At 34.6% G+C, this 26991-nt stretch overlaps 6 protein-coding genes across 6 annotated transcripts; 4 read left to right on the top strand and 2 right to left on the bottom strand.

Moving 5' to 3' along the window:
- Nucleotides 1-62: 62 nt before the first annotated feature.
- LOTGIDRAFT_162342 (hypothetical protein) lies at nucleotides 63-860 on the top strand (the record flags this gene model as incomplete). Its single annotated transcript, XM_009058302.1, has 3 exons — nucleotides 63-279; nucleotides 374-553; nucleotides 790-860. 3 exons carry the CDS (start codon nucleotides 63-65, stop codon nucleotides 858-860), a joined length of 468 nt encoding a protein of 155 aa, XP_009056550.1.
- A 689-nt stretch (nucleotides 861-1549) lies between these two features.
- LOTGIDRAFT_162341 (hypothetical protein) lies at nucleotides 1550-9027 on the bottom strand (the record flags this gene model as incomplete). The annotated part of the gene is made up of 10 exons (XM_009058301.1): nucleotides 1550-1668; nucleotides 1999-2175; nucleotides 2581-2766; nucleotides 3458-3625; nucleotides 3702-3872; nucleotides 4067-4237; nucleotides 4470-4640; nucleotides 5248-5418; nucleotides 5705-5792; nucleotides 8695-9027. The coding sequence occupies 10 exons, from the start codon at nucleotides 9025-9027 to the stop codon at nucleotides 1550-1552; spliced, it is 1755 nt and encodes a 584-aa protein (XP_009056549.1).
- Nucleotides 9028-11322: 2295 nt separating this feature from the next.
- LOTGIDRAFT_162340 (hypothetical protein) lies at nucleotides 11323-13213 on the top strand (the record flags this gene model as incomplete). Its single annotated transcript, XM_009058300.1, has 6 exons — nucleotides 11323-11533; nucleotides 11756-11795; nucleotides 12027-12202; nucleotides 12414-12607; nucleotides 12761-12953; nucleotides 13101-13213. 6 exons carry the CDS (start codon nucleotides 11323-11325, stop codon nucleotides 13211-13213), a joined length of 927 nt encoding a protein of 308 aa, XP_009056548.1.
- A 675-nt stretch (nucleotides 13214-13888) lies between these two features.
- LOTGIDRAFT_162339 (hypothetical protein) lies at nucleotides 13889-17168 on the top strand (the record flags this gene model as incomplete). The annotated part of the gene is made up of 5 exons (XM_009058299.1): nucleotides 13889-14012; nucleotides 14934-15448; nucleotides 15647-15982; nucleotides 16319-16475; nucleotides 17110-17168. The coding sequence occupies 5 exons, from the start codon at nucleotides 13889-13891 to the stop codon at nucleotides 17166-17168; spliced, it is 1191 nt and encodes a 396-aa protein (XP_009056547.1).
- A 458-nt stretch (nucleotides 17169-17626) lies between these two features.
- Nucleotides 17627-19977, bottom strand: LOTGIDRAFT_232951 (hypothetical protein). The gene is made up of 7 exons (XM_009058298.1): nucleotides 19964-19977; nucleotides 19454-19676; nucleotides 19229-19262; nucleotides 18746-18933; nucleotides 18291-18484; nucleotides 17950-18142; nucleotides 17627-17778 (listed from the first exon to the last, which is right to left on the bottom strand). The coding sequence occupies exons 2-7, from the start codon at nucleotides 19662-19664 to the stop codon at nucleotides 17666-17668; spliced, it is 933 nt and encodes a 310-aa protein (XP_009056546.1). The 5' UTR covers nucleotides 19665-19676; nucleotides 19964-19977; the 3' UTR covers nucleotides 17627-17665.
- Nucleotides 19978-23340: 3363 nt separating this feature from the next.
- LOTGIDRAFT_232950 (hypothetical protein) lies at nucleotides 23341-26236 on the top strand (the record flags this gene model as incomplete). Its single annotated transcript, XM_009058297.1, has 7 exons — nucleotides 23341-23521; nucleotides 23977-24198; nucleotides 24440-24506; nucleotides 24887-25074; nucleotides 25293-25486; nucleotides 25674-25866; nucleotides 26011-26236. The coding sequence occupies 7 exons, from the start codon at nucleotides 23341-23343 to the stop codon at nucleotides 26121-26123; spliced, it is 1158 nt and encodes a 385-aa protein (XP_009056545.1). The 3' UTR covers nucleotides 26124-26236.
- Between the last annotated feature and the right edge of the window lie 755 nt (nucleotides 26237-26991).

Below are 26991 nucleotides of genomic sequence, written 5' to 3'. Positions count from 1 at the left end.
TAGTTCAACGTAGGGTCATTTTGTGTCATTTGAAAGAATTTCCGTCTTTTTTCTTTTCCAGAATGTCTAAGAAATATATGTCAAGACCTCCATACTGCTTTGGATACCTTCCCGATTATTCAATACCTCCCATGACGGTAGAAGAATACCAATATTACGACAACAAATTTTTTGGATTTTTGAATGAAAAACCACTTCATAAAGCAGCAGAAGACGTAGCTGATTTTGTTGAAAATTTCATACAATTTATTGGAATATCGAAGCTCTCTAAATATGAAGGTAAGTTGAGATGATGGTTTTTTTTGTATTCGAGAGAGTTTTTGTTTAATGTTTCGGTAATTTTACTTCAACCTGCCTACTTATTTTTTTGTAGATGAATTCCCCCAGATAAAATTCAATGTTCACCACGTATTACAACAGAACGCCTACCGTAATGCTTCTAACCCGGGAGTCGAAGCCGGTGATAGTTTTAGGTCTGGTGGAACGTCCCTAACTAGAGTTAGTCAAGAAAAAAAGGCCACCCATTTAGACGTTGTTAATTGTAATCAAGAAGGTAAATCATTTTAATTATTCAAGGTTTAGTTCATGCCCTTTACTAACGGAAGATTTTAATATTTGAACTTTGCACATAATAACATTGATCAGATCAAATTCTAGAACAGTGATCAGTAAGACCAGTCATGGCGTGCTGTTAGCACAAATTCTCTTCAATGAATAAAAAAACCTGTCCTAGTCGTAGGGTCTTCAATCAAATTCAACGCCTCTGATGTATCATAATTTCCTTTTCAGTTCAAACGATCAAGACACCAAAGTCTAGAAGATTTTTGAGATCTTTCAAGTGTATGAAGACTGTAGAATGAATTGATACAATGTCAAGTGATGTTCCAGGCTGTCACATGATGAACATTTGCAAGTGTGTGAATGTTGCGGGAATGCGGAATGTTTGCGAATGGATATGAATTGTGTGAATGAGATTGTGAAAGGGGGAGAGAGGCTGTATTTTCTAAATAAAATATGGGTTTGTCGGAGTGGTTTTTGCATTACTCTATATAGACTTATTCTAGAGTGGGGTTTAGCTCATCGAAAATTGCACCATTAATATGCTTTCAGTATCCTGTGCTATACTCACTTGGGAAGCAGACAAAATCTTTATTGGTCCATTCCTGATTAGCCTTACAAAATATTGATAAAGTTCCCGATTTTAGCATGTGTCCAGCTGTACAATTATAAGTGATGGTTTCCCCCAGTGTTCTTGGTCCTGGATTGACGATACTGTTTGAATATACAGGAGGTACTGGACATTCTGTAACAATATAAAGCAATAAAACAATCATGAATGACGATATTGTTTGGATATACCAGAGGTATTGGACATTCTGTAACAATATAAAGCAATATGACAATCATGAATGACGATACTGTTTGGATATACCAGAGGTATTGGACATTCTGTAACAACATAAAGCAATATAACAATCATGAATGACGATACTGTTTGGATATACCAGAGGTATTGGACAATCTGTAACAATATAAAGCAATATAACAATCATGAATGACGATACTGTTTGGATATACCAGAGGTATTGGACAATCTGTAACAATATAAAGCAATATAACAATCATGAATGACGATACTGTTTGGATATACCAGAGGTATTGGACAACCTGTAACAACATAAAGCAATATAACAATCATGAATGACGATACTGTTTGGATATACCAGAGGTATTGGACATTCTGTAACAACATAAAGCAATATCTTATTGAATATATTAGTCCAAAAAAGCAATACAATAATACAATGGACACAATAAAAACCTACCAGGGTTTACTGGATTAATATGGCTGATTCTACATTATACATTTGACAGATGTCATTGCACTCCAAAAAGAGTTCCAATCCTTTAATGGGCTGTTTCTTTAGTATGTGTCTCGTGATTATGCGTTTACTGATAAATTCAAAAATGATGTTGAAACAAAACCATTTAACTTACGCCTTCTACAGTCGAATATTTGAGCTCCCCATTGTTGTGATTGTAGACATGGGATTGTAGCTGGTCCGTCTATTAAAACTGTTTCGTTATGGCATGTATATTCTGCTACTGCTCCTTTTGATCTATTAAAGGTGGTCAGTGTTGCATCCATTACAACTGGTGGGGAATCTGAACAAACTGTAAATCAAGTTATATACTCGTTATAGTGTGAAGACATGCTTGTTTATTATATACAATCACAAATAGTAAAGATCGTAAAATAACTACACTCCATCTTTTAAATAAAAAATTAACCCATCTAAAGCATTTGCATAAGAATTTTGTGCTCTATACTCATCTTGCTCATTACCCTGTTCTGGATAGACTACTATTTCCGAAATTAGAAACAGATTTGGATCCAATATACCCCTCTTTCTGAGTGTCAAATGTGAATTTCTTTCAGCTTCATCTATAGTTAGATTATATTCTGATACACCCCGTTATTCTTTAGTGAAAAGACCTTCCGGCCGAATACAGACCCAAACAGACTTCTACGGACTAGAAAGAAATGGAATCGGGTGGATTTAACAATTAGATTGTTACCTTTCTCACACCAAAACGGCACTGTTGACCACGCTACAGTAGAATTTGATGAGTGAATACAAGTAACGTAGTTATCACCATGTATGATAGTATCTGGATCACAAGTATAGGTAGCAACTGTTCCTACAAATCTCAGTATCTGGTCTGTTTGGGCATATTGAACTGGTGGTGCTTCTGTTGGACACACTGAAAATGGTATAATGGAATCATGATGATGGGTGTTTTTCTTGAAGACAGCATAACCTCTTCCATTTCTGTCTCGTTACCTATAATCTACTTGTCTGACCATTTCCAATTCGTACCATCAATCTATATCATATGCAGGGATAATGGATTCATATACAAGCCCTAAATGTGATAATAACACAAAGGTCACCTAAAGGTCATTACGATGTATCAGTTGGGCAACCTCTAATCGCAGTGGCGGAGCCAGGTTTATGTCCGAGGGGGGGTGGGGGCGAAATATCTGAGATTGCCCGAATTTCAAATATAGTTGTGAGATTTTTGCCCGAAAAACTTGCTTTTGGGGCTGCCCCCCCCCCCCCCCCCCACCCTTTGGCTCCGCCACTGCCTAATCGGCAACTCAAACTTGGTAATGATGGAAGCAGTGGCGGCGCCAGCCTCTTGAGACTGAAGTGCAAATAGGGGCAGACTGACTTGCGTTTAGTTGCAAATCGCTAATGGAGCGTCTGAGAGGGTTCTATCAAGTAAATTTTCGAAAAATTGAATTGATTTGGTCCTATCTGAAACATACAACTAGTTTTGGGCAAAAATGTATAAAAATCATATTTTTTCGAAAATAAATTGGGGACACAATTGTGGGTGCAGACCATCTATGGTGGCGCCGTCACTGGATGAAAGTACGGATAGCACAAACCTTCAATACACTCAAAATTAATTGAAGTCCAGGTTCTGTCGTTTTGACAAGTTATTTGAGTTGTACCATTATGTAAATAACCATCTTCACAATGATAATTGACGGCGGACGTTAGAACTCTGTTACTGGTATCATTTATAGCATGTGGTATATCTAAAACTGGACATTCTGTAAGAGAGAAAAACAACATACTTGGTGGATTCACCATTAGATTGGACCCAGCCAAAATCTTAATTGTACTTACGTTCAATGCATGTGAATTGTATAGGTTCCCATTGTTGAGTTGTAGGGCAATTCCGTGTAGGATTTCCATCTAATAAGGTATCATTAATACACTCATATTCTAGTGTGGTAAACACTTGTCGTACATGGGTTAACTTTCTGGCGTGAGTTACTTCTTCAGCTATTGGACATTCTGAAAAAAACATTTTGGTATCGTTTCTTTAACAAATAAAAGGTGTTTTTGATAACTAACACAATTGATAGATTATTTTCAAGACATATTTTGAACTGCAATACCTTTTAATGAACTGAAAACACTTAGAAATGAACATCCGAAAAAACACCAAAGTACAAAAGAAGCAACGACGCGCTTATCAATAAACTTACGACGTGAACAGTTGAAGACTACAGGACTCCATGACAGGTCTTCTTGACAAACAATAAATGGTGTACCATAGGCATCAGCTAGAGGGTGACACTGGTAACCTAATGTAGTATTTATTATTCTATCTGATGTATTTGTAGTAGCATCATTAACATCTGGGGCTGGTGGACATTCTTCAATAGAGAATGATGATATTTATGACCTTATCATCGATTGTTTAAAGAAACAACAATCAAATTTCTAAATATAACATATCTGTGGACATCTTTCCGACAGCCACACTCATCGAATTAAAGTCTGGAGGATACAAAAAAAAAACAAATGATGTCACTAAGTTGGATTTTTTCACTTCTTTAGTTCTTCTTCATGAAGAACTTAAAATTTGAGATATCACAGAAAACTTACGTCGAATACATTCAAATTCAACAGGAGTCCATGTTTGATTATCTTGACAATAAAGATGAGGTGTTCCAAAAAGACGAGTGTTATTTACGCATGTATAGTTTGTGTAAATGCCAACTATTCTCAAAGGATCATCTAAAGCAGCATCGGGAACTAATGGAGCTGGGGGACATTCTACAAGATACGATAATATTGTTAACGGGTGATTGACATGTATTAAATATATATCAGTAATAATAATTATATGTATATTTTATTGCCTAAGGAATATACACGTAAAAATGGTGGTGAGAACACAAAATATTCAATAATATATTTATTAACAATTTTACAAAATTGTATTTGTTTTATTTGATTATATATATAGTATTATATAGGCAAGGTACGTTATCCGGTGTGGTATATCGTACGGTATATCGCTACGGTAGAACATAGCCTGTCCGGACCCGTACCTCGGGTATTCTTTTCTTCTATTTTCAACTGTATCGATCATAAGGTATGGTATACCACACCTTTCTTGTGCCTTCATTTCTGTGATGACTATAAAACGAAAAGGTAAAAACAGTCTAATAGAAACTGTACAGTTTTCATCTTTATGTACCGAGTGGTCTTTTATTATCTAATAATCGTTATATAAACTCAGTGCTTTTCAATTTGGTTTCCGACCACTTAGTTCCAAGGAAATAAGTAAATTAGGTCAATGATTATCAAATATTTATTTTATGATTTCAAAATCATTCAGCCTTGGCATTCCAAAAATATTAAAATCCAGTGTACTTACGTAAATGGCACTTAAACAAATCGGGCTGCCATTTTCCAATAGTTAAACAACGTCTCTCTGGTCTTCCTTCTAACACTGTTTCTGGATTGCAGGTATATTGAACCAATGTTCCTACTCGAGTTCCATGTACTGTCATTTGACTATTGGCGACAAGCGGTGTCGGCCCACACTCTACAGAACAAAAACGATTTAAAGCAAAGAAAACGATAAAGAAAGTCAGGATAGAATAAATACAATGTTCATTCACCATTTCAGAACATGATACCACGAATTGGTAAGATGGAGTCTTGTTCTTACCTTACTAATAAAATAACCTTGCAAACAGGCATTCTTCAAGAGGCCGTCTGATCTCAAATAATTCTGCTGCAGAATATAGCCCTATGACTTAAACATTGTACAATCTTTATCATGAAAGTTGTTAGCTCTGTTGTCTGAAATTCTTTAAGGTTGATATTACCTGTGGGAATACAAGTTGGAGTGCCCTGTTTAATAAAACACGATGAGCCAAGCGAACAGTTTAATTCACTACAACCACTAAATAAATCCTAAAAAAAATAATGAACATTTTATATATTAGTATGGTGACGTATATATATAAATTAAAGTTAACCTTTCAGAAACTGAAACTGAGGATTTATTAAACGCAAGGACTAAAGCACACATTCTGTTCATTGTTACAAGGAGAACACCACACAGACCCCCTATGTTTAGTTTGTCAACGATCAGATCCAGTTTCTAGGCCGATTTTTTGTAATCGGTGGGCACAGGCCAGGTCATCGATCAGAATCTCTGATTTGCTGTAAGTTACTATAAGTCTTTAGAGATCAGGCGATATAATAATAAATACTGTCTACAATATGTGTTATTAAGTAGGCGATAAAATAAACTCAATCACCCTGTATTTCATAATTTTTCATATTTGTGGACATTTTTTCAATGATTTACTTAAGGTTGTGTACCGGTACTGTAAAAAGTGCTTTGCCTTTTTCTTTACGTTCAAGTTGTAATGCTTTTCAGTGTTATGAATTTTGTACTTCATTTTCACTTAATGATTTAATCATTTAGTATTTTTTCATACTTATTTCAAACTTAGTGTATGATTTCACTAAATTATTGAAACATTTGGCAGTTTCTTAGAATGTCTTTTGGTATTTTACTTGACAGGGATCGTAAAAGGAGTTTTCTAAAAAAATTCTACGAGTATCGGGGACAGCGATAGCATCAATTTGCACCATTAATTTTCGATCAGACATCTATGGTTCATGCAGTTCAATCAAAACTTAGTGTTTGATGACGTCATTAATTCAAAATATGCTTTATCACATAGCCATTCGCGATTAGTGACGTCATCAAACACTTAGTTTTATCGAAATTGCAGGAACCACAGACGTCTGACTGAAAATTGGAATGGTGTAAAGTGATACTATCAGAGTTCCCGCAATACATATTGCTTTCTTACATATTGCCTCAGTTGTTATTAGCCTACCAAAACCTTAGGAGTGTCTTGCAGGGGTTAGAAATGTCGGCTTAATAACTGGTCAGATGACTAGAATATATTTTGATGATAATGATAGAGGTAATTATGATGGTGATGATAATGGTGAGGATGATAATAAGGTGAAGAAACGTATGATAATGGTAGGGATGATAAAGATGGAGATAGGGATGGAACGTATGATAATGGTATACAATAATGATTGGTTTTTCGGTGTACTCATCTTCTATTTCGTGCTGATTACAAAAATGACAGATTCTTTATGCTCTGTTGACACTGGAGTACCCCCCTGCTTGAATTTCAAGACAATGCGAACTTAAACGTAATTTACAGATAGACTTTTAGTATAGAATTGATAGTGAGAATGATAATGATAAGAATAACTAGTATGGGAATGAAATATGATTTTTCTCTTTTTTTCTTAGATTTACTAGTGCTGACACGATATATCGATGAATCAATGTATCACGATACGAAATGCCACGATACGTGTATAATATTGCGATACTTCTTATTCAATAAAATGTGATGATTTTTTTTTTAAGTCGGCGAATGGAATCACGAATTGTTCTCGACGACTTGACTGAAATTGTTAGTAACTATTTACAAGACGATGCACATTAACCTATCAAATACTTACCAAATATCACCATAATAAAGTTATTATTTAATAATTATTAATACTTTGAAGAAACTGTTTGTCCCATTACCATATCGCTCTGGATCCCAAACTGAGGTGCCCCCCCCCCCCCCCCCCCTGGGAATGTGGGGCTAGGTTGTCAGGGGTGTGGTCAACTGTGTTTGAGAAAAATTTATTTTGAATTGAGAGCACCTCACATCATCACATGCTGGAAATGTGGATGAAACAAATTTTTGGGGGTGTAAAAGGTCCAGATGATTGCTCCAGGGGTGTGAAGGCTGAAAAAGGATGGGAACCACTGCATCGAGATATGTATCGTGCCATGATTGGCAATACCCAGCACTAAAATTTAATTTTAATTTATGAATAAATATTGGTTAAAAAATATTTGGATGACCAAAAAAATGAAATTTTGAATCTTTCTTAAAATGAGATTTTTGTTTATCAGTGGACTTACCTCCATAAAACTAAGTAATAATTCTTTAAACTTAGAAATTTTGAAACATACTTAGAGGCGTGTTTTTTAATAATTTTTTAGTTACTTGGATTTATTGTGATATATTGAGATTCTATACTTGTGGCAGGGCACCTTGTAAATCCGACACTTTCGCATGTAAAATACATTTGACCATGTTTTATACTTTAAATTTAGGCACGGCGTTTTGTCTTGAACCATTTTAAAGATCATTATCAAAAAGTCGTAAATCATACCTGAAAATATTTCTAAATCTATTTGGTCAAACTGAATTTGTTTTGAAACTGTTTATAAAAAGAGGATTGTACTAATTGTTAAACTATAAGTTTTGGTGTTGGGCCTCATAAAGACTTTATATTTGTAGTTGAAGCCTACATAATACAAAGAAGACATAACAGTAGTTTTCTATCACCAATCAAAAAGCATTTTTAGTTAAGACTTTCAGATAAGTTGCGGGACACATTTCTGCACATTTGATAGTTTTCATAAATTTGAGCAAATATAGTTTTGACCTACAAAAATCCCCTCATGATTTCTGAATTTGAACGGATAAATTATCCATTGTGACCGCTGGAAAATTTGCCTGGGCGGAAATCGCAAAATGGTCAAGGAGGTTGATGAATTCAGACCTCTTTTTCGTCGTGCTCAATTTAGCATACCGACCTTAAGAATGCGGTGATGATATCAAGATAAAGAATTACATAGGGTGAGAAGGAAAACAATTTGATTTTTTAATCTTAGATTTATCACAGTATCAAGCAAATAGGACGCTCATACGACGTGAAAAACTGATATTCCTGAGGACTAAAAAGATGATTAGTAAAAAAGAGTTTATACCTGATTCCAATTTATTTTCTCGCTATAAATAGACATCTTTAAAGTACTAAGATTATTGGACTGAAGACTATGGTCAAATATTTCACATTTTAATGTTGATTTGAAATGTGTGAAGCTCTGGCATTCCGGTTTTTGGAAACAAATTTTGGCACAACCTACTACTCCTATCACTTCAAAAGAGGCATAGCCTACCACAGTGCTTTCTACATCCCACGTTACAGACAACTCCAACGGTACAGAAAGTTCCTGTATTACATCTGTACATAGAATATTTGTCATTATAGTGGCAATCAGTGTCACTCGGAAACAAATTTTCTTAATATCACTTTCCATGACAGTTTTAAAAATCACACAACTAAGTTCACCTAAATCTTGTCATGGAAATATACAAGAGGAATGCGAAATAAATAATGGTATCAATAATTCAAACTGTAGTTATAACAACTATGTTATTGACAGACAGTTATCAAGGATACCGTTATGTTCAACAAGCACGTGATTAATTTGCGTTCTTAAAGATGGATTTCCTTATTTCCATTTATTCATATAATATATATTTATTCGATTATTAGAAGGCCAATACATATAACAATTGAACTTGAGGTCTTCTAGTGATTGGAAAAATACCAGTCGGCCGCCATATTATACAGTCTATGTACAGATATGGATTTTCATGATTAGTTAAAACTTTTACTTTATGCAACAGATACTCTAGTATTTTGGTATTCCATTTATTATCTCCAGTAACAAGACATTATATATTTGAATTTTATTTTGCAAAAATATGATAATTAATTTAAACCAGTTTTAACTTTCAAATAGATTTGACTTATTATATTAAAATAGAGAAAATATGGCCAATTAATTCAAAAATAGCTTGAATACGCTTCTCTAAGCGGATTAGAGTTTATTGTATTTTCGAAGCCTTCTACAGACATTTCTTTAGCTGATACAAGCATTATTCATTATACACAACAATTATCAAATAGTTTGCTTGATTTTACTCTTATAAATGTGAAATCCATCTTTAAACATATATTGTAAGGGCTACAGTCGTCTAATTATTATCATTTATCCCGAAGGTCTAAACTTCCACACGTTTCTGTTAAAATGCAGAATTAGTGGATGGTTGACTTTAATCTGAATTATTCGGATAATTGAACGTGGCGTGAGAAAATTTAAAGACGACCATGAATCCCATTAATACATTTTGAATGTATTCTTTTTAAGCCTGAACGAGTCGATAGTGTGGCTTTTAATTTCTTCCAACACTTAATGAATATTTAAAGAACATTTCTCTCTAAAACAAAAACTTGACTTGACTGCAGAACACAACATGTTTTCCCTTTCATTTGTGGATATTTATTATGCAATCACTACTCTAATCTGTGATGCTACGCCGGGTTTTTCCATGACCTGATCATTGCATAATACTACAAAGTATGGCTTGATTAGTCAAGTATTGAAGAGTAAGTTTCATAAGAAAGGAGCTAATTTCAGTCAATTTAGTGTAAAACTGAGGTATTACAGTTTAGACTTCATCCGATATTAATTGTCCAAGAGTATATCTGTCTTACCAGTTCGCTTTAAGTAAGGGATCTATTTACTTGGGATAAATCTATTGCCTTGAACGTGAATAAACAATTAATTTCATCATTTAAGAAGAAACAGATTGATGTTTGGCCCCTCAGAGAAAACTTTATTCTACGTCGTTGATAAATTTGTCTTCCTCATTTAATATTGATAAAGAGGGATAATGTAATAGTTCACCATATAGGATGGGTGTCACCCGGGAGTGACTTATACTCACTTATAATTTATGGAATACCACATTAAGACAAAAGGTTTGTCTTTTAAAGACTATTTCTGATACATTTTACTTATATTAAATATGCATGTGTACGACACAGCTGATTCTGTTTTCTTCCTTTTTTGGAATGATTGCCATCAAATAATATAATTGTGTCAATATAAAATTAATAACAAAAGAAACATGTAATAACTGTCAATTGTTCTCAATTATTGAATGTTGTATTCCTATAGTAGATGTTATATTTTAGTTACTTTGTGCTTGTGTTTCAAAAAATGTCGATCAATCGAGGTCATAGAGGTGGATGATTTGGGCAAAAAACTTATCTTACTGTCCAGTTAGCCAATCCAATTACAATCCTGTAAGTCTGAGAAAAAAAATCTGTTGATAAGATTAATACCAAAAATAGCAATAGATACTCGTTTTCTTGATCCCTGAAAGTATAAAAACACCAGAAAGTTAAACCAAGTCCATTGCCTCCATCAACAGACAATCAGTAAGTAGCTTATTGTATTATGGTTGTTTAAATATGTACTGTGATGTTCAGAGTCTTTAAGATTATGACAAGCCTGGGTTTAAAAGGGATTTATACCATACTCTTTTAATAGATTAATTGTAGAATGTCTTCTACCAAAATTAGTCTTAAATTCAGAAACTAAATTATCGAATGAGCCTAATTGCGTCAACACTCTCTACTCAAACAATGTATATCTAAATCTTAGCATGCTGAGCAAAACATGAAAGAAACATATTATGGTTTCTTTAGGGCGTCATTCAGTTGAAATTAAGAGTAACCTTTCTTTCATTTTCAGGTAAAAATGAAAGCCTTAGTAGCATTAACCCTCGTCTTGGCCCTCAGCACAGCCAATGCTGGTTTCTTGGATAGTCTCCATAACGTATTTTCTTCCATCAAAGATAATATCTCTAAAGTCTATACCTCAATTGCCCCAGCACTTGGTCAAGCTGCCACTAACATTCTTGGTGAACTGAAAAAAGATGGATCATTGATTTTATCTAAAGGTGTATCAGGTAATTTTCTTTAGTTCAATATTGTTCATCAAATGATCATAAAAACCGAGAAAATATGATTTTCCAACTGGATCAGGCTTTCAGATACACGAACACTAACAGTATATTTCTAAGGTTTTTAAATCTAGGAAATAATAATTCAGGAGTAGACTTATACCCAAGAAGATATTCTGAAGCACGATGGCATCAGTTTCTGACAGAAGTTTAAATCATTCATTTCAGCTCTGGCTGGTTCTCTTGGAAGTTCCAAAAGAGATCTTGAGTAAGTATTATTTTAAATAGATCATTTAGGATTAGTGCTGTATAATATTAGCGTCCTGAGCAAAACCATTTACAAAATAAGTCTTTAAATAATACTTAAATAAGGATGACAATCTCCAATAGTCTCAGTTACCACAAAAACAACCTTACACTGTTTAAGAATCACCAGATACAAACCCTTGTGTGTATTGTGTATCGAATGTTCATGCAAAAATGCGTCTGTTTTTTCTAGAATTGGACAATTTATCCAAAAGGGAGAACAAGCTATTGGTCAACTCAGTGAACTCGTTGGAAACATTTTCAACAAAGCTTTAACTGGACTTACCAAAGTTGCCCAAGAACTCGGAAGTGTCCATATCTTCAACTTACCTTTATCCGATATCATCAGCAAAATCGAAAACATCGTTGGTAAGTTACATACCGTATCCATTTATTTATAAAGCTGATGTGTCCATCTTTCAAATACTACAGTTCTACCGAAACTAATACACATTAACCGTTCCTTAGATAACAAATATATGTCACATTCGTGAAAATACTGATATGAAAAAAATGCCAGATTTATCACAATTTTCAATTCAATTTATCATTTTTAAATCGTAGCTTATGTTTTTCACAGCCAACCACAACATCCTCCAAGGAAGTATCTTGAAACAATTGATTGAACATCCAGCTGATATCTTAACTGAAGCCGTTCAACACGTCATGGGAGCTTTGTCTCACCACAAGAGAAGTGCAGTCCTTGATTCCTTGAAGAGCATTGGATCTCAAATCGCTGGACAATTTACCCCATTCATCAATACTGTTACCCAAGTAAGTTACATTTACCAAATACTCTCTTAGTGATTATTAATGTGAATGGATTTAGAATTTGGACAATCATATTTCCACTATTGACGTATTGTAATCAATTTGATTTTTGATGTTTCCTAATCTAAATTACTTTGACACTTTCCATTTTTCCAGCACATCACCAATATCGGATCAGCCCTTAAGAATGTTGGATCTACCCTTCTTGGTGCCATTAAACCAAGCATTGATGCTTTGAAAGGTAAACTCAGCACCCACATCGATACCTTGAAAAATGTCGGAACCACACTTTTGGGACATGGAAAGAACGCCATCAGCGCTCTTACTGATGCTGTTACAGATATCTTAGGTAAGATTTTGGTTAGATTCTAATAATACAACACAAAGAAATGACTACAGTCAGTCCATAAATTATGATAAGTTACCAAATATTGGCAAATATTGGGAACATCTCTGATAGTTAAAATTATTTCTAATTAGTTCTTCATCGTTTCAGGTCAAACCTTCAAGAACGCTCAACCAACCATCCAAAAAGCTGTTGAAACCGCCAAGGATGCCGGTAGTGTTGCTCTTAACCACCTTACCAGCACTTTGACTGGAGGCAACTAAACGATATGTTTTGTATTGTAGACAATTTTATAATATGAAATAAAAAATTTTATAAGAAATGTTTGGCTTGTAACCACATTATCAGTTAAACGATCTTCAAACTATTCCATGAAAACACCAGGTAGTTATTTGTTGGTTGCGTGCAACGTTAATGAAGCTAATCTTCGTTATATTGTTGGGGTTTATCTGGTCGCATTTAGTGGATACCTCAATGATGTTTGAAAATGTGTATGCTAATTTATGCACAAATCGCATTAAAAAAAGAAATGTATTGACATTGTTTTCAGATAGAAAGAGAACATCAGGTTTTCAGATCCACCAATAATTTTAGATTTTGATAATGATATAAAAAGATACTCACAGCAACTTGTTTCTTGGATCCTCTGGTTTCTGAAACGAAACTAGGACACTCATAGAATTTGTTCACATTGCAACACTCGATTGATGGCAACCATCATCAGCGTTAAAAGACATTGCCAGGCAAGGTTACATGGGCATATTGCCAATTTGTTCACATTGCAACATTCGATTGACGGCAACCATCAACAGCGTTAAAAGACATTGCCAGGCAAGGTTACTTCGGCATATTGCCAATTTGTTCACATTGCAACATTCGATTGACGGCAACCATTATCAGCGTTAAAAGACATTGCCAGGCAAGGCTACGTCGGCATAATGCCAATTTTCTCACATTGCAACATTCGATTGACGGCAACCATTATCAGCGTTAAAAGACATTGCCAGGCAAGGTTACTTCGGCATATTGCCAATTTGTTCACATTGCAACATTCGATTGACGGTAACCATCATCAGCGTTAAAAGACATTGCCAAGCAAGGTTACTTCGGCATATTGCCAATTTGTTCACATTGCAACATTCGATTGACGGCAACCATCATCAGCGTTAAAAGACATTGCCAGGCAAGGCTACATCGGCATATTGCCAATTTGTTCACATTGCAACATTCGATTGACGGCAACCATCATCAGCGTGAACCAGTTTTTTAATGTTTACAAGCTATATATCGAATAAGTGAAATAACCCTCATTTAATTTTTTTATGCAGTTGTATGACTTCTATTATTATAATTTGACTATTGAAACAAACATTTCGTGTAAGTATTATCAAGTCGACATTAACATGACACATATTATGACGTCATAATAAAGAAACGTTATTATTCTATTGTTAATTAAGGAACGGTTAGAACCAGACGCTCATGACTTGTGAAACATTTCTTTCAAAATTGGGATTTTTACTCAGTGTTTTTGTTGTGAAACAAGGGGGAGGAAGGATGACCGATACAGAAAACAATCTTTACAAAGAAGAAGCAGATATTCAGCAACATATTTACCAGGAAATATCGAGAAAAGTCACTTTGTTTATTCACCAAAATTATCAGTAAGAGAAGATTATTTATTTAGACCATCAATACAACAACTGGCTCAACAATTTTCTGTTGAAAATCTGAAGCTAGATAAACCAATAGGATTACCATTGTCTTCATGTTATCTTGATTTACCACAAATATCACTAGAATCGCTAGAACCACGCCAAGAATCACTAGAATCACGTCCAGAAGCATTGCAAGCACGAACTAGATCACCAGAAGAAGGAATTGGACCACCACAAGCAAAAACTGAATCACCAGAAGCAAAAACTGAATCACTAAAAAAAGGTACCGAATCATTTGAACCACGTACTGGATCACCAGAGCAAGGTTCCACAGCACTAGAACTTCGTAGTAGATCACAAGAAGTACACACTGGATCACAAGAACTACGTAGTGGATCACAAGAACTACGAAGAGGATCACAAGAACTAAGAAGAGGATCACAAGAACTACGTAGTGGATCACAAGAACTAAGAAGAGGATCACTAGAAGTACGTAGTGGATCACAAGAACTAAGAAGAGGATCACTAGAACTACGTAGTGGATCACAAGAACTAAGAAGAGGATCACTAGAACTACGTAGTGGATCACAAGAACTATGTACAAAAACACTAGAACTAGGCACTGGATCAACAAAAGCAGCAAATATTAGAGTAATTCAAGTCAAACCAGCATTAGATCTATGGAAAAATGATCTGGAGAAGTTGGTGCCAACTGAAGTTACATTTGGTCCAAAAGGAACTAAACTGATAAAAGTCAAACCAGCGAAAGAATCTATACATCTTGTCCAAACATCTGATGCTGAACTTAACGACAGTCAACTAAAAAAGGATTTTAGTCAGGTAATTGTCTGATATTTATAGTGTTCAGCAAGCCCAAATTTAAAGTAAAGTTATATACAGCTTTACATTTGCGAAATAGCAAGCACGTAGTTGCTTTTCAAACACACTAAAAGGTCATATAGTAGTTTGTAGTTCGGAATTATTTTCATTCTGAAAAAACTATTTCTATCAGTTTCCAAATAACTTGTACTTGTTTAGATGGGCGTTCATTATTCGAAAGAAGAACAAGAAAAACTCAAAGAACCAAAAGCTGACGTGATCTCCAAAAGAGATGATTACAGATCTTCAACAGACACACACCACACCATGTGTTCCGTTAGAATTCCCAGTACACGTAGATGTTTAGATAATAGTAATAATAATGTTGATTCATGTATGTCAACTATCACTCTACCAGAATCATCATTTAAACTTCAACCTAAACCTCATCGTGATACAATGTTCTGTATTATTAGAGACAAATCTTGGAGACAACTGTCCACTTCAGTTATAGATAAAACATCAAAAAACAAGAACAAGACTAAGAAGGGAAAGGTAACTATTACACACATAAATGAAGGAAAATCTTGCAGATTAAAACCTGGTTATTTAGATTGGATATATGTTGTCTTTTTCATTCAATTAATTGATTGGTAACAATATTTCAATCAAATAAATAACAATAAGTAAATAACGTTTTGTCACAGTATGAGAAAAATCTTTGATCAAATGATACAGAATGCCTGATATTCACACATTAGATGCTATGGCTTTGGTTGTTGGAATCTTCAATCAATTATTTGTATACTTGTTAGAGAAAATCTCATTTATATAATCTCATTTATGTGTATATTATGTTATCGTTCATAGTGTATTTTAGTTATGCTTTAGGTAAAATACACGAAAGTGAAAACATTCATAGAACCAATAGATGAAAAGATTAAGAAGAAGAAATGTAAGAATATTTTAAAAAGATTTAACAGGCACTATTCTGTACCTGGTAGTAATGAAATTGATGCCGCCATATTGAACATATCTGATAGCTTAGGTAAGTTTTATTCTGAGATTGTGTGTGTATATATTAAAAACACAAAACCGTATTTAGAAGTGTGTTGATTGGCCGGTTAAATAGTTGACATTATCAATATTTATTATTTCTGCCCCTATATGAGGTTTACCTTCTAGAATGAAACACGGTAGAATTTTGTACTTGTTTAGGAAGTGATAAAGAAATTGATATTAGAATTCAATCTTTTCTCCTTAAGATATATCAACTACATGGTTGGACAGTACCAAATATTTCTCACTTTTGTCTGAACAGATTTAGAACTGAAAACAGTTAGAACTCGTTGAAGAAGCCAATATCACTGTGAATATGCATCGACCTTAATTTTGGATTGCTGACTACAGCTAACTGCGATTGATTTATGTATAATAGTACGTAGAAATATTAAAACAGAACCTAAAAAAATGTTGTTGTTATATTATAACAGTGTAGCATTGTTTAGTATAATCTTACATCGAAACTAATTTCCACGGGTTAACAAAGAATAGCCTAACGCCTTAAGTAGTTTTCACAAGTAATAAGTATTAAGAAGGGAATACTTAGGTAGTATCTCCCGATTCAGTTTATACTCTAAGTTAGTGATTTGTAAATAAAGTGTTAATATTGTTATTATTAGTATCCATTGAAGAAAGATTTCCATGTCCAGTTTCTTACAAACGATTATACAGTTTGTAAGAATAGTCTTGCTTTCATTCTGCAAGGAGATACACATCAAGAAAATAGCTTACAGCTACCATTACAGTTCCAGTTATATAAATAAACGTTGGCTAACAACTACGCTATCGCGTTGCAACAGAACCAAAAAATTTTGTTGTTGTTAGGTTCTGTTAAAATATTTCTATATCGCTCTACAATAATTGTTGTAATGAGCATTATTTTAACAGCAAAAATATTTTAATATCGAATAATAGTATGCATTATAAATTTTATTGTAAATAAAGATAATATATTTATGTTCATTTTTTGTCAGAAATCTGTGGAAAACTGTCTGTTGTATCAAAACCTCTTTCAAGAAATGGACGACTATTTTTATTCTATTTTAAGCCAATGGCCATGTACTAAAGTCTTGGCAAATTTACAACAAGTTGCTAAGATGCCGATTGTCCAGAGTTAAAGAAAACGGCATTTTTTTTATTTATTTATTTTTATTTTTAATACCTTTGTCCAGACATTTAGTGTCCTCCAGTCAAAGTGCTGGTGAGGTGGTTAATAGCAACACTACCGGCATCCTTGGCGGTTTCAACAGCTTTTTGGATGGTGGGTTGGGCGTTCTTGAAGGTTTGACCTGAAACGAGGAAGAAATTGTAATACTATTTATTATCTATAGTACAAAGACCATGTTGGAAAGTTAATAAATGCCTAAAGATAGTTCTGTTCTCTAGTAACGTGTATAATTTATGGACTGACTGAATTCATTTCTGTATATTGTATTAGTAGAATCTAACCAAAATCTTACCTAAGATATCTGTAACAGCATCAGTAAGAGCGCTGATGGCGTTCTTTCCATGTCCCAAAAGTGTGGTTCCGACATTTTTCAAGGTATCGATGTGGGTGCTGAGTTTACCTTTCAAAGCATCAATGCTTGGTTTAATGGCACCAAGAAGGGTAGATCCAACATTCTTAAGAGCTGATCCGATGTTGGTGATGTGCTGGAAAAGGGAAAGTGTCACAGTAATTTAGATTAGGAAACACAAAAGGTTAAATTGATTACAATAGCGATGAGAATTGCTACGTCCGATGCTTAACTCATTCAGAGAGAAATAATGACCAATAGAGTTGTTGGTAAATGTAACTTACTTGGGTAACAGTATTGATGAATGGGGTAAATTGTCCAGCGATTTGAGATCCAATGCTCTTCAAGGAATCGAGGACTCCACTTCTCTTGTGGTGAGACAAAGCTCCCATGATGTGTTGAACGGCTTCAGATAAGATATCAGCTGGGTGTTCAATCAATGTTTTCAAGATACCTCCTTGGAGGATGTTGTGGTTGGCTATAAAAGTCAAAACGCGGTAATAGAGTTTTAATATTAACCGTAGAATGACAAGTCTCTGAAGTGAGTGAGTAGCCATGAGGAGATGCTCTTGTTCGAATAATTATGATGTTATTCATCACCACAGTTCCTCAGACGTGACATGTGGATGTGATATCGTCGCGACTGAGGAACTGGTAGGATCAGAATAGTCAGGCTACTTAGACCCTATAGCATTGCTATGTCCCCCCAAGAACAGTAAAACCTGAAGGTTTTGCTTACCAACAATGTTGTCAATTTTGTGGAGGATGTCAGATAATGGAAGGTTGAAGATTTCAACTTCTCCCAAATGTTGAGCAACTTGGGTAAGTTCGGTTAAAGCTTTGTTGAAGATGTTTCCAATGAGGGTGCTCAAATCACCGATGGCGCTTTCTCCCTTTTGGATGAATTGTCCAACTTTATCGAGAATACTGAAAATATATTCGTTTTGTGATGAAATATTTCGTTACTGTTAAAAACTTATTAAACTTTATTATTTAGAACTTTGGTGGCTTTTTGTATATTATTTCTGTGAGAATATTGATAAATCTGATTTCTAGAAGTTAATAATAGTTATGATCTTTGTAACAAAAAAACTGTGACGTATAAACTGTTATTTTCGTCTGACATTGCACAATAGCTAGAAGCTCCTCTAAAGGCTACAAATGTTATGCCTTGCGCCTTTCACGTTATATGAATGCTTGAAACTTGAAAAAATCTACTTACGCAAGATCTCTTTTGCCAGCGGAATGTGTTAATGCTATAAAAAATAGATATGAAAAATGTATTTGGTAAACATTCATACAGAATCAAAACATTAACAATACAAATATATTATGTATATATGATAGGTATGAGCATTTGGCTTTCAAATTGTGCAATATGAATTGCATGTCGTAAATTACGCGTATATGAATGAGATTACTCCTTTAGGATGTGGTTTAAACTCACCTTGTAATCCTGATGACAAAATCGAGGCACCATCTTTCTTCAATTCAGATAAAACGTTGTTAGCAGCTTGACCAAGAACTGGGGTGATGGATTTGAAGACGTTTGCGAATGTGTTCTTGATTTGTCCAAATGTTTCTTGAATTTTATCCAAGAAACCGGCATTGGCGCCGGTAAGGACCAAGACAAGGGTAAGTGCAACTAAAGCTTTCATGTTTCTGATGTACTGAAATGAAAAATCAATTAAAAACTTCGTTGTTTACTATTAAAGATTAGGTCATTCCGGAAAAGACCATTTCGAATTCTCTAGTATCATAGCATTTCATAGCAAGTGAGAGAACACAAGGAATTTATTTCAATCTGTTCAAGGCTTTGTACATATTCTTTCAAAAACACATTAGCCTTCCTTCTACATAATGACAGGAAGCATCTTTGGAAACTTACGTGTTACCTTCAAGAAGAAGGACACAGAATGGTTAAAGAATGAGATATAGACTATGCTACCATACTTACTGATTGTCTGTGTTTCTAGGCAATGTCCAATACTGGTTACAATCAACCTTTTATACACCACTATCCTTATCATCGTGTTATTTTTAGATATTTTTTAGCAATACGACACGATTATGGCCAATCTTATCATCAAAAGTGGAATAAGTGTGGTCATTGGACGAAATATATTCCTAAAAATAATACAAAGCATGTCTGAATATATTTATATCTCAATCAAATTGCATCATTATATGTATGGGCTTGAGTTGGAGCTTCTGAATTTTTCAAAAGTTTTGAAAGGATTCCAAAGAAGTTCTTATTCATGTGTATTGTAAACAGTTTGCGTCGTTTCAAAAAACTTTTCCTCCATCCACAGGCTCCGACTATGATTTAATAACTAGTCGCCCTCCTAGACGCATTGTATTAAAATTTGACGAGATTATGAGCCGATTCTCTTAAAACAAAATTGTTTGAATGGTAAATAAATAATGAATTAAAAAATGCATTGACCTCTTTGTAAATTTGTAAAGCATAATAAGTCGACTTTCTATGCAACTATGGGACTATTGCGTGGTGGAATATTTCACAGTAAATATGCTTGGAAACCATAGACTCTCTAACTAAACATGCTTGTCTAAGGTAATACCAACCATCACAAGGCATGTGTGAGTAGCCTTTTGTAGCTTGTTATAAAATGAGCGGTAAGGTAGCTTTATGTGTATGAATAATTCATATACATGCACTGTGAATGTGGTAATGACCCTTTTGATTGTGTGTCTTGGTTGTGAAAGTGTATAGATAGTTTGCCAGGCAAGGTAACATACGCCCACTGGCAGCTGTCAGAAATGATTAAACAGTCTTTAGTGACTACAGGATTGCACGATATAGCTAATAGAGTAAAACGTCAAGTCAGACACGATATTTCGGTGAAATATTATCCGATCATCGCGAAAATCGATAGGGATCATCTTCATAATGACATTGACATACAAAATAAAAATCAAAAGAATCTGTAAACAATTGTAGCCTGTAGAGTGAGCACGAGTTGCACAATATAGCTAATAGAGTAAAATTTCAGGTCAGACACGATATTTCGGTGAAAAATTATCCGATAATCATGAAAATCAATAGGGATCATCTTCATAATGACATTGACACACAAAATAAAAATCAAAAGAATCTGTAAAACATTGTAGCCTGTATAGAGTGAGCACGAGTTGCACAATATAGCTAATAGAGAAAAACGTCAAGTCAGACACGATATTTCGGTGAAAAATTATCCGATCATCACGAAAATCAATAGGGATCATCTTCATCATTGACATACAAAATAAAAATCAAAAGAATCCATAAAGAACTGTAGCCTATAGAGTGAGCACGAGCCAAATGTGAACGGACGGACGGACCGACAGGGTGATTACAATATACGCCCATCTTACGTGTGGGCGTATAAAAAGGAGTACGAAGAGTCCAAATGGTTAGAATAAGAGACCTGTGCATTTCAGCTGAGATCCCGGTAAAAAGCATCGTGATTAATTTATAGATATGTCTAAAAAGACATTTATAGACGGCACCAATAGTCATTGAAGTTGATGTTTTTTATGATGGAAATCGGTACCAAGCCGTAGAAGAGTTTTTGGTAAATTCATCCCTATATTTTACGTACATCAATGGTTGCTTTTATGGTATCGTATCATGCATTATATGCAAGTTAATCTACTCTCTGACAATATTGAATTTTTAAGTTTATCAAAGTTTTAAAGACCCCAAAAAAGACCCACTTTTCGTATCTTTTCCCGTGGTTGGCATTTTCATGAACCCAAACACAATCTAAGACTTTCAGTAGTATTTTGTATTTGATATTTAAAGTCAAACGAAAATAATGGACCAAATTCGATTCTGTAAACATTGAAATCAGAGTTTAAATATGTAACGATTGAAGACAGACAGTAAGTATGGAAGTTTTCCAGTGTTGAAACTATTATTATTAAAAACAATACAGTGACTTTTCTGGGCCTAATAAAGTAGGCTATCTGTAGTGTGTATGATCGATAAACATATGGTGAAAATGTGCCTTTCAAAAGATAGTAAAAACGAACCTTTTTTAAGATAATTAATTTAATTTGACCTAGATGATATTTTAGAATGAAAATCATAAAAAAAAATTTATACTGCGTTGATGAATTTCTTGTTAAAAAGTTTGATGGCAGTAACCAAAATAAAACATGGAGCCTTTTTAAAAATAATGGTTGTTGCTTACTAGTGATGCTGAAGTGGTGTTCAAGAAATGACCTGTATAAGACGTATGTATAACTATACTACTATATTTTCTTTCTATTAAAGTGAACCATTATTAGGCATCCAATCACCATGTCTCACATTACGTGGTTTGACTGAAACGTTCTAAGCCTTACTTTGAAAGACTCATACAGGGTCGATGGTTTTTATATATTTCTCTATAAAGTCCCTTTCCAGGTTTACACACTTTTACCAGCGAAGATGCATGGTTTTGGTGTAGGTCAATAAAATATTTTTTCCATCCACCATAGAAAAAAGCGATTAACAGTGAAAATGATGTCATTATTATTAGAAAAAGTGCAACATGACAGTTGCAGTTATGTCTATGATTTATTAAATGAGTGTACTTGTTTATGGTAATAGTTTGTTTCAATCAACTAACTATTAGAGATTTTCAGTCAATACTATTTTATGGACGCACCTGAAATTACACTTCTTATTAATATGAATGTATGTGAAATTAGTATTATTGTGTGAATAGTTTTTCATGGTATTATTGGTGTATAATTTATTAAACTTCGATACAGTGCAAAGTTTACGCCATTGCCTACTGTACCTATGCACTTCCTCGGAGTTGCTGAAGTGTGAATCTGAGTCAGAAACTTTTGTCATTCTTGTTGTCGAGTGTTCAATCGTCGATCAGTCATCACAATGTTATACAACCGAGTAGTGTTAACCGGAAATGTTGTTAAAGACCTCTCGTGGAGCGGGTCATGACTCTCATCATATCGTACTCTGTGTTTGGAATGTCAAGAATGTCGAGGAAGCATCCACTACTGTTGAAAATTAGATTCCCTCTTACCTGGATGAAGGTCTACCACCAGAAGAATGTCACAGACATGAAATTGCACAAAAATATGGCTTCTGATAAGATAACATGCAGTATATGTCTTTATCAGAAACAGCTGTCACTTTATCAAAAATGCTGATTTGCTCCCGACCAGTTGGCGTCCCCTTTACCCGAAACTTTGTGCAATAAGCAACATAATGAACTTGAAGTTCATTGAAAGTTTAAATGGGGAAAAACTATTCTGACCACGGTTCAAAACATCGACTAAAAAGCAAGAAGAATGTTTGTATCACTAACTAGTAAATGAATTATGAAACAAGATATTTCCTATATCGTCTACGTAGCTGATCTGATACCCCTTGAGTTGCTTGAACCTCAGTTTCGAAACCAGGGTTGTAGATTATTTTTGTCATTCATCGCTCTCATTGAAAACGGGAATAGTTTTTACCAAGGAGGTTTAATGAAAGCTCGTTGGTTTTTACTTAGTCAAGGTCAGTAACTTGGAAACTGTTTGTCAATGCATCAGGAACAAAAGATATTCCAGATGAGTTTACAGGATTGAGGGGTATTCATCTTTAATTCACTGACATAGGTAAAGTTATTTCAGTCGCATTATCAGAAAAAAACATACATTTCAGAAAAAAAATACGTAAGAAATCGTCATATGTTGAGCACACGAAGCACGATCAACTGCAATAAAAGAGGAAGCCAAACAGTGATCCTCATTGTTTCAAAGAATCTACAATCGTAAACAAGGTAACAATTCTTAACTTTGGTGTTGAGTTGGTTTCGATCTTAATAGGATTGTTCTGTATTTTATTCAGAGTCGGAATAATAATCTAAATTGAATCATAACAGAGCACAAATGGACATCTGATGATGAAGAAAAAAACATCATAGCCAAGTACAGTTTCAATATCTGTTCATATTACTTTCCCTTTTTCAGAAATAGCAATGAAGGCCTTCGTCGCACTTTCCCTCGTTCTTCTTCTCTCTGGAGCCGCCAATGCTGGTTTCTTAGATGAACTGAGGAGCACATTCAAAAGCATCTCTGGAACATTCAGCAATGTCCTCCATCAAGTAACACCTATTATTTCTGAAGCTGCCGGTCACTTGGTTGATGGTTTAAAGACCACTGGATCGCAATTACTGTCTAAAGGGGCTCAAGGTTTGTGTTAGAAAATATATAATGCTCCACACTATTAGATATTATATTAAATAACGGAACACAATTTTATGGTATACTACTCCTTAGTTTTATTACACACGACGTTTCAACAATCTACATTGTCATCTTCAGGATATCAATGTTTGGTGAACTATTCCTGGGAAATTTATATAGTGGCGAATTTTGAACTGCTAACGGACTATAATTGTATCTTTTATAATCTTTTGCGATTTATTTATAGCTCTTCTGGGATCTTTAGGCGGTGGAGGTACTGGTACTACTAATGCTCCAGCTACTAGAAATACAGAGTAAGTTTATTTATTGTTTCTTCTAATTTCTCTACATTGAAAATTGTCGACTCTTTTTAATTTAACATAAGTTTACTAAAATCTTTTATGTGCATGGGGAATACCGATAGCATCGATATGCACGATTCCAATATCCACTCAGACAACTGTAGTTCTTGCAATTCCACTCTAAGCGTTTCATTAGGCAGCTTTGTCTCGTGCGGTTGCCACAGAAATCTGCAAGATAAAATAGAATGCTGTCATAACATAGAAGCCATAAATGACACATAAAATGTTAGTGAACCTACAACCCTTTAAAACAGAAAAATGAAACTAGACAAATGGAATTATAATGACGGTGACATGATTCTAGTGATGTTTATTGAATTTATTTTTGACAGTCTCATGCAACAACTCCAACAATTTGTCTCCAAAGGAAAAGATACCATCCACAACGTTCTTGACACCGTTAAGGGTCTCTTCCAAAATGCCTTGACCAGATTGGGAGAAGTTGCTAAGAAATTTCACCTTCAAGATCTTACCCACCTCAGCCTTGCTTCACTCATTAGTGATATTGAAGGAATTGTCTGTGAGTATTTTAAGTTTCCCCCCAAATCTTAACTGATTGTGAACATTGTTTGGAGAAAACTGACAGGGAAGCATAAAATCAGTAACCTGACTTTCAAAAATGTACACACTTTGACATGAAGTTCATACGAGCAATTTTTGCTATTCCGGAAAAATAAACTGTATGTTAATATTTGTAAAAGTACAAGACTACTTATAATAGTAGCGTTTTGTTTGCAGCAAGCCACGGAATCCTCCAAGGAACAATCATGAAGGAATTGGCTGAAAAGCCAGCTCAACTGTTAACTGATGCTGCTCAACACATCATCGGGGCTTTATCTCACCACAAGAGAGGTGCTGTTGTCGATCAATTGAAGACCATTGGATCTCAAATCGCTGGACAATTTACTCCATTCATCAGCACTGTTACCCAAGTAAGGAAACTTTAAACTATTTCCCATTAGACTACCAACATACATAAATAAGTTTGTATGAGACAGTCGGAGACAAGCCTTACTTTGTAAAGCCAGTGCTTTTAATATATGAGGCTATGTTCTCATCGTCATCTAACATAAGCTTGTGGATAAGGTTAATAAACAAGGTACTGATTTTCTTTTGCAGCACATCGCCAATATTGGAAATGCCCTCAAGAATGTTGGATCTACCCTTCTTGGTGCCATTAAACCAAGCATTGATGCTTTGAAAGGTAAACTCAGCACCCACATCGATACCTTGAAAAATGCTGGAACCACACTTTTGGGACATGGAAAGAACGCCATCAGCGCTCTTACTGATGCGGTTACAGATATCTTAGGTAAGATTTCTCTTAAAAGATTTTGCTTGAAAGCCATTTAAATTAGACAATTGCATCTTTCTTTTAACATTCCATCTAGCTTATTCGGTAACTTCGTAAAATGTGGGTGGACATGAAACTTGAATTGGCTGATCTCTTTTTCAGGTCAAACCTTCAAGAACGCTCAACCCACCATCCAAAAAGCTGTTGAAACCGCCAAGAATGCCGGTAGTGTAGCACTTAACCATCTTACTAGTGCTTTAACTGGAGGCAACTAGGAAATGAATTTTTTCTAATAAATCTACTGTAGATGTCAAATGTTTATTCTTTATTTTTTGATTTCCATGTGCTGAACAGCAGTTTTAACTCAAAATAGATATGCATAATGTACGAAAATTGTTTTAAATAGCCAGCCATTATGACGACATTGAAATTAATTTTACTCGCATGACTCAACCTTCAATATCTGAAACATGTAACTCCTAGAGATAAGAGGTTTCGTTGCTCCCATTCAGCAGAAAGATTCATTATGTCATTGATTATCACACCTTATGGCATAGGCATAAGAGACCAAAATATGAGTCAAACAGCACGTGTCAAAAAAGTGAGAAAAAAAAAACAAACGTGATATCAGAATTTTATGCGATATCTCTCAAGAAAATCATTGGATCATCACCAAATTCAATAGTGCACATCTTCATAATGATATTGACACACATACAAAAGATCAAAAGAATCCTTGGAGAATTGTAGTCTTTAGGGCGGGCACGAGCAAAATAAGTGAAAAAAAAACGAACGCGATATCAGAGTTTTATGCGATATCTCTAAAGAAAATCATCGGATCATCACCAAATTGAATAGTGCACATCTTCATGATAATATTGACACACATACAAAAGATCAAAAGAATGTATGGAGAATCGTGGCTTGTGGAGTGAGCACAAGGCAAAAAAGTAAAGAAAAACGAACGCGAAATCAGAGTTTTGTGCGATATCTCTGAAGAAAATCATTGGATCATCACCAAATTCAATAGTGCACATCTTCATAATGATATTGACACACATACAAAAGATCAAAAGAATCTATAAAGAATTGTAGCCTGTAGAGTGAGCACGAGGTAAATGTGAACGGACGCACCAAGGCGAA

The sequence above is a fragment of the Lottia gigantea genome, assembly GCF_000327385.1.
Source record: "Lottia gigantea unplaced genomic scaffold LOTGIsca_33, whole genome shotgun sequence".
NCBI lineage: Eukaryota > Metazoa > Mollusca > Gastropoda > Lottiidae > Lottia > Lottia gigantea.
Note: the sequence above shows the minus strand (reverse complement) of the source record. Positions and strands in the feature narration are given on the sequence as shown.

Coding starts and splice junctions, on each gene's coding strand:
- LOTGIDRAFT_232951 (XM_009058298.1), bottom strand. CDS start 19,664: ATGAAAGCTTTAGTTGCACTTACCCTTGTCTTGGTCCTTACCGGCGCC. Junction 18,485..18,745: donor CAAAATTGACAACATTGTTG/GTAAGCAAAACC, acceptor TGACTTTTATAG/CCAACCACAACATCCTCCAA. Junction 18,143..18,290: donor TCATCAATACTGTTACCCAA/GTAAGTTACATT, acceptor TCCCTTTTCCAG/CACATCACCAACATCGGATC.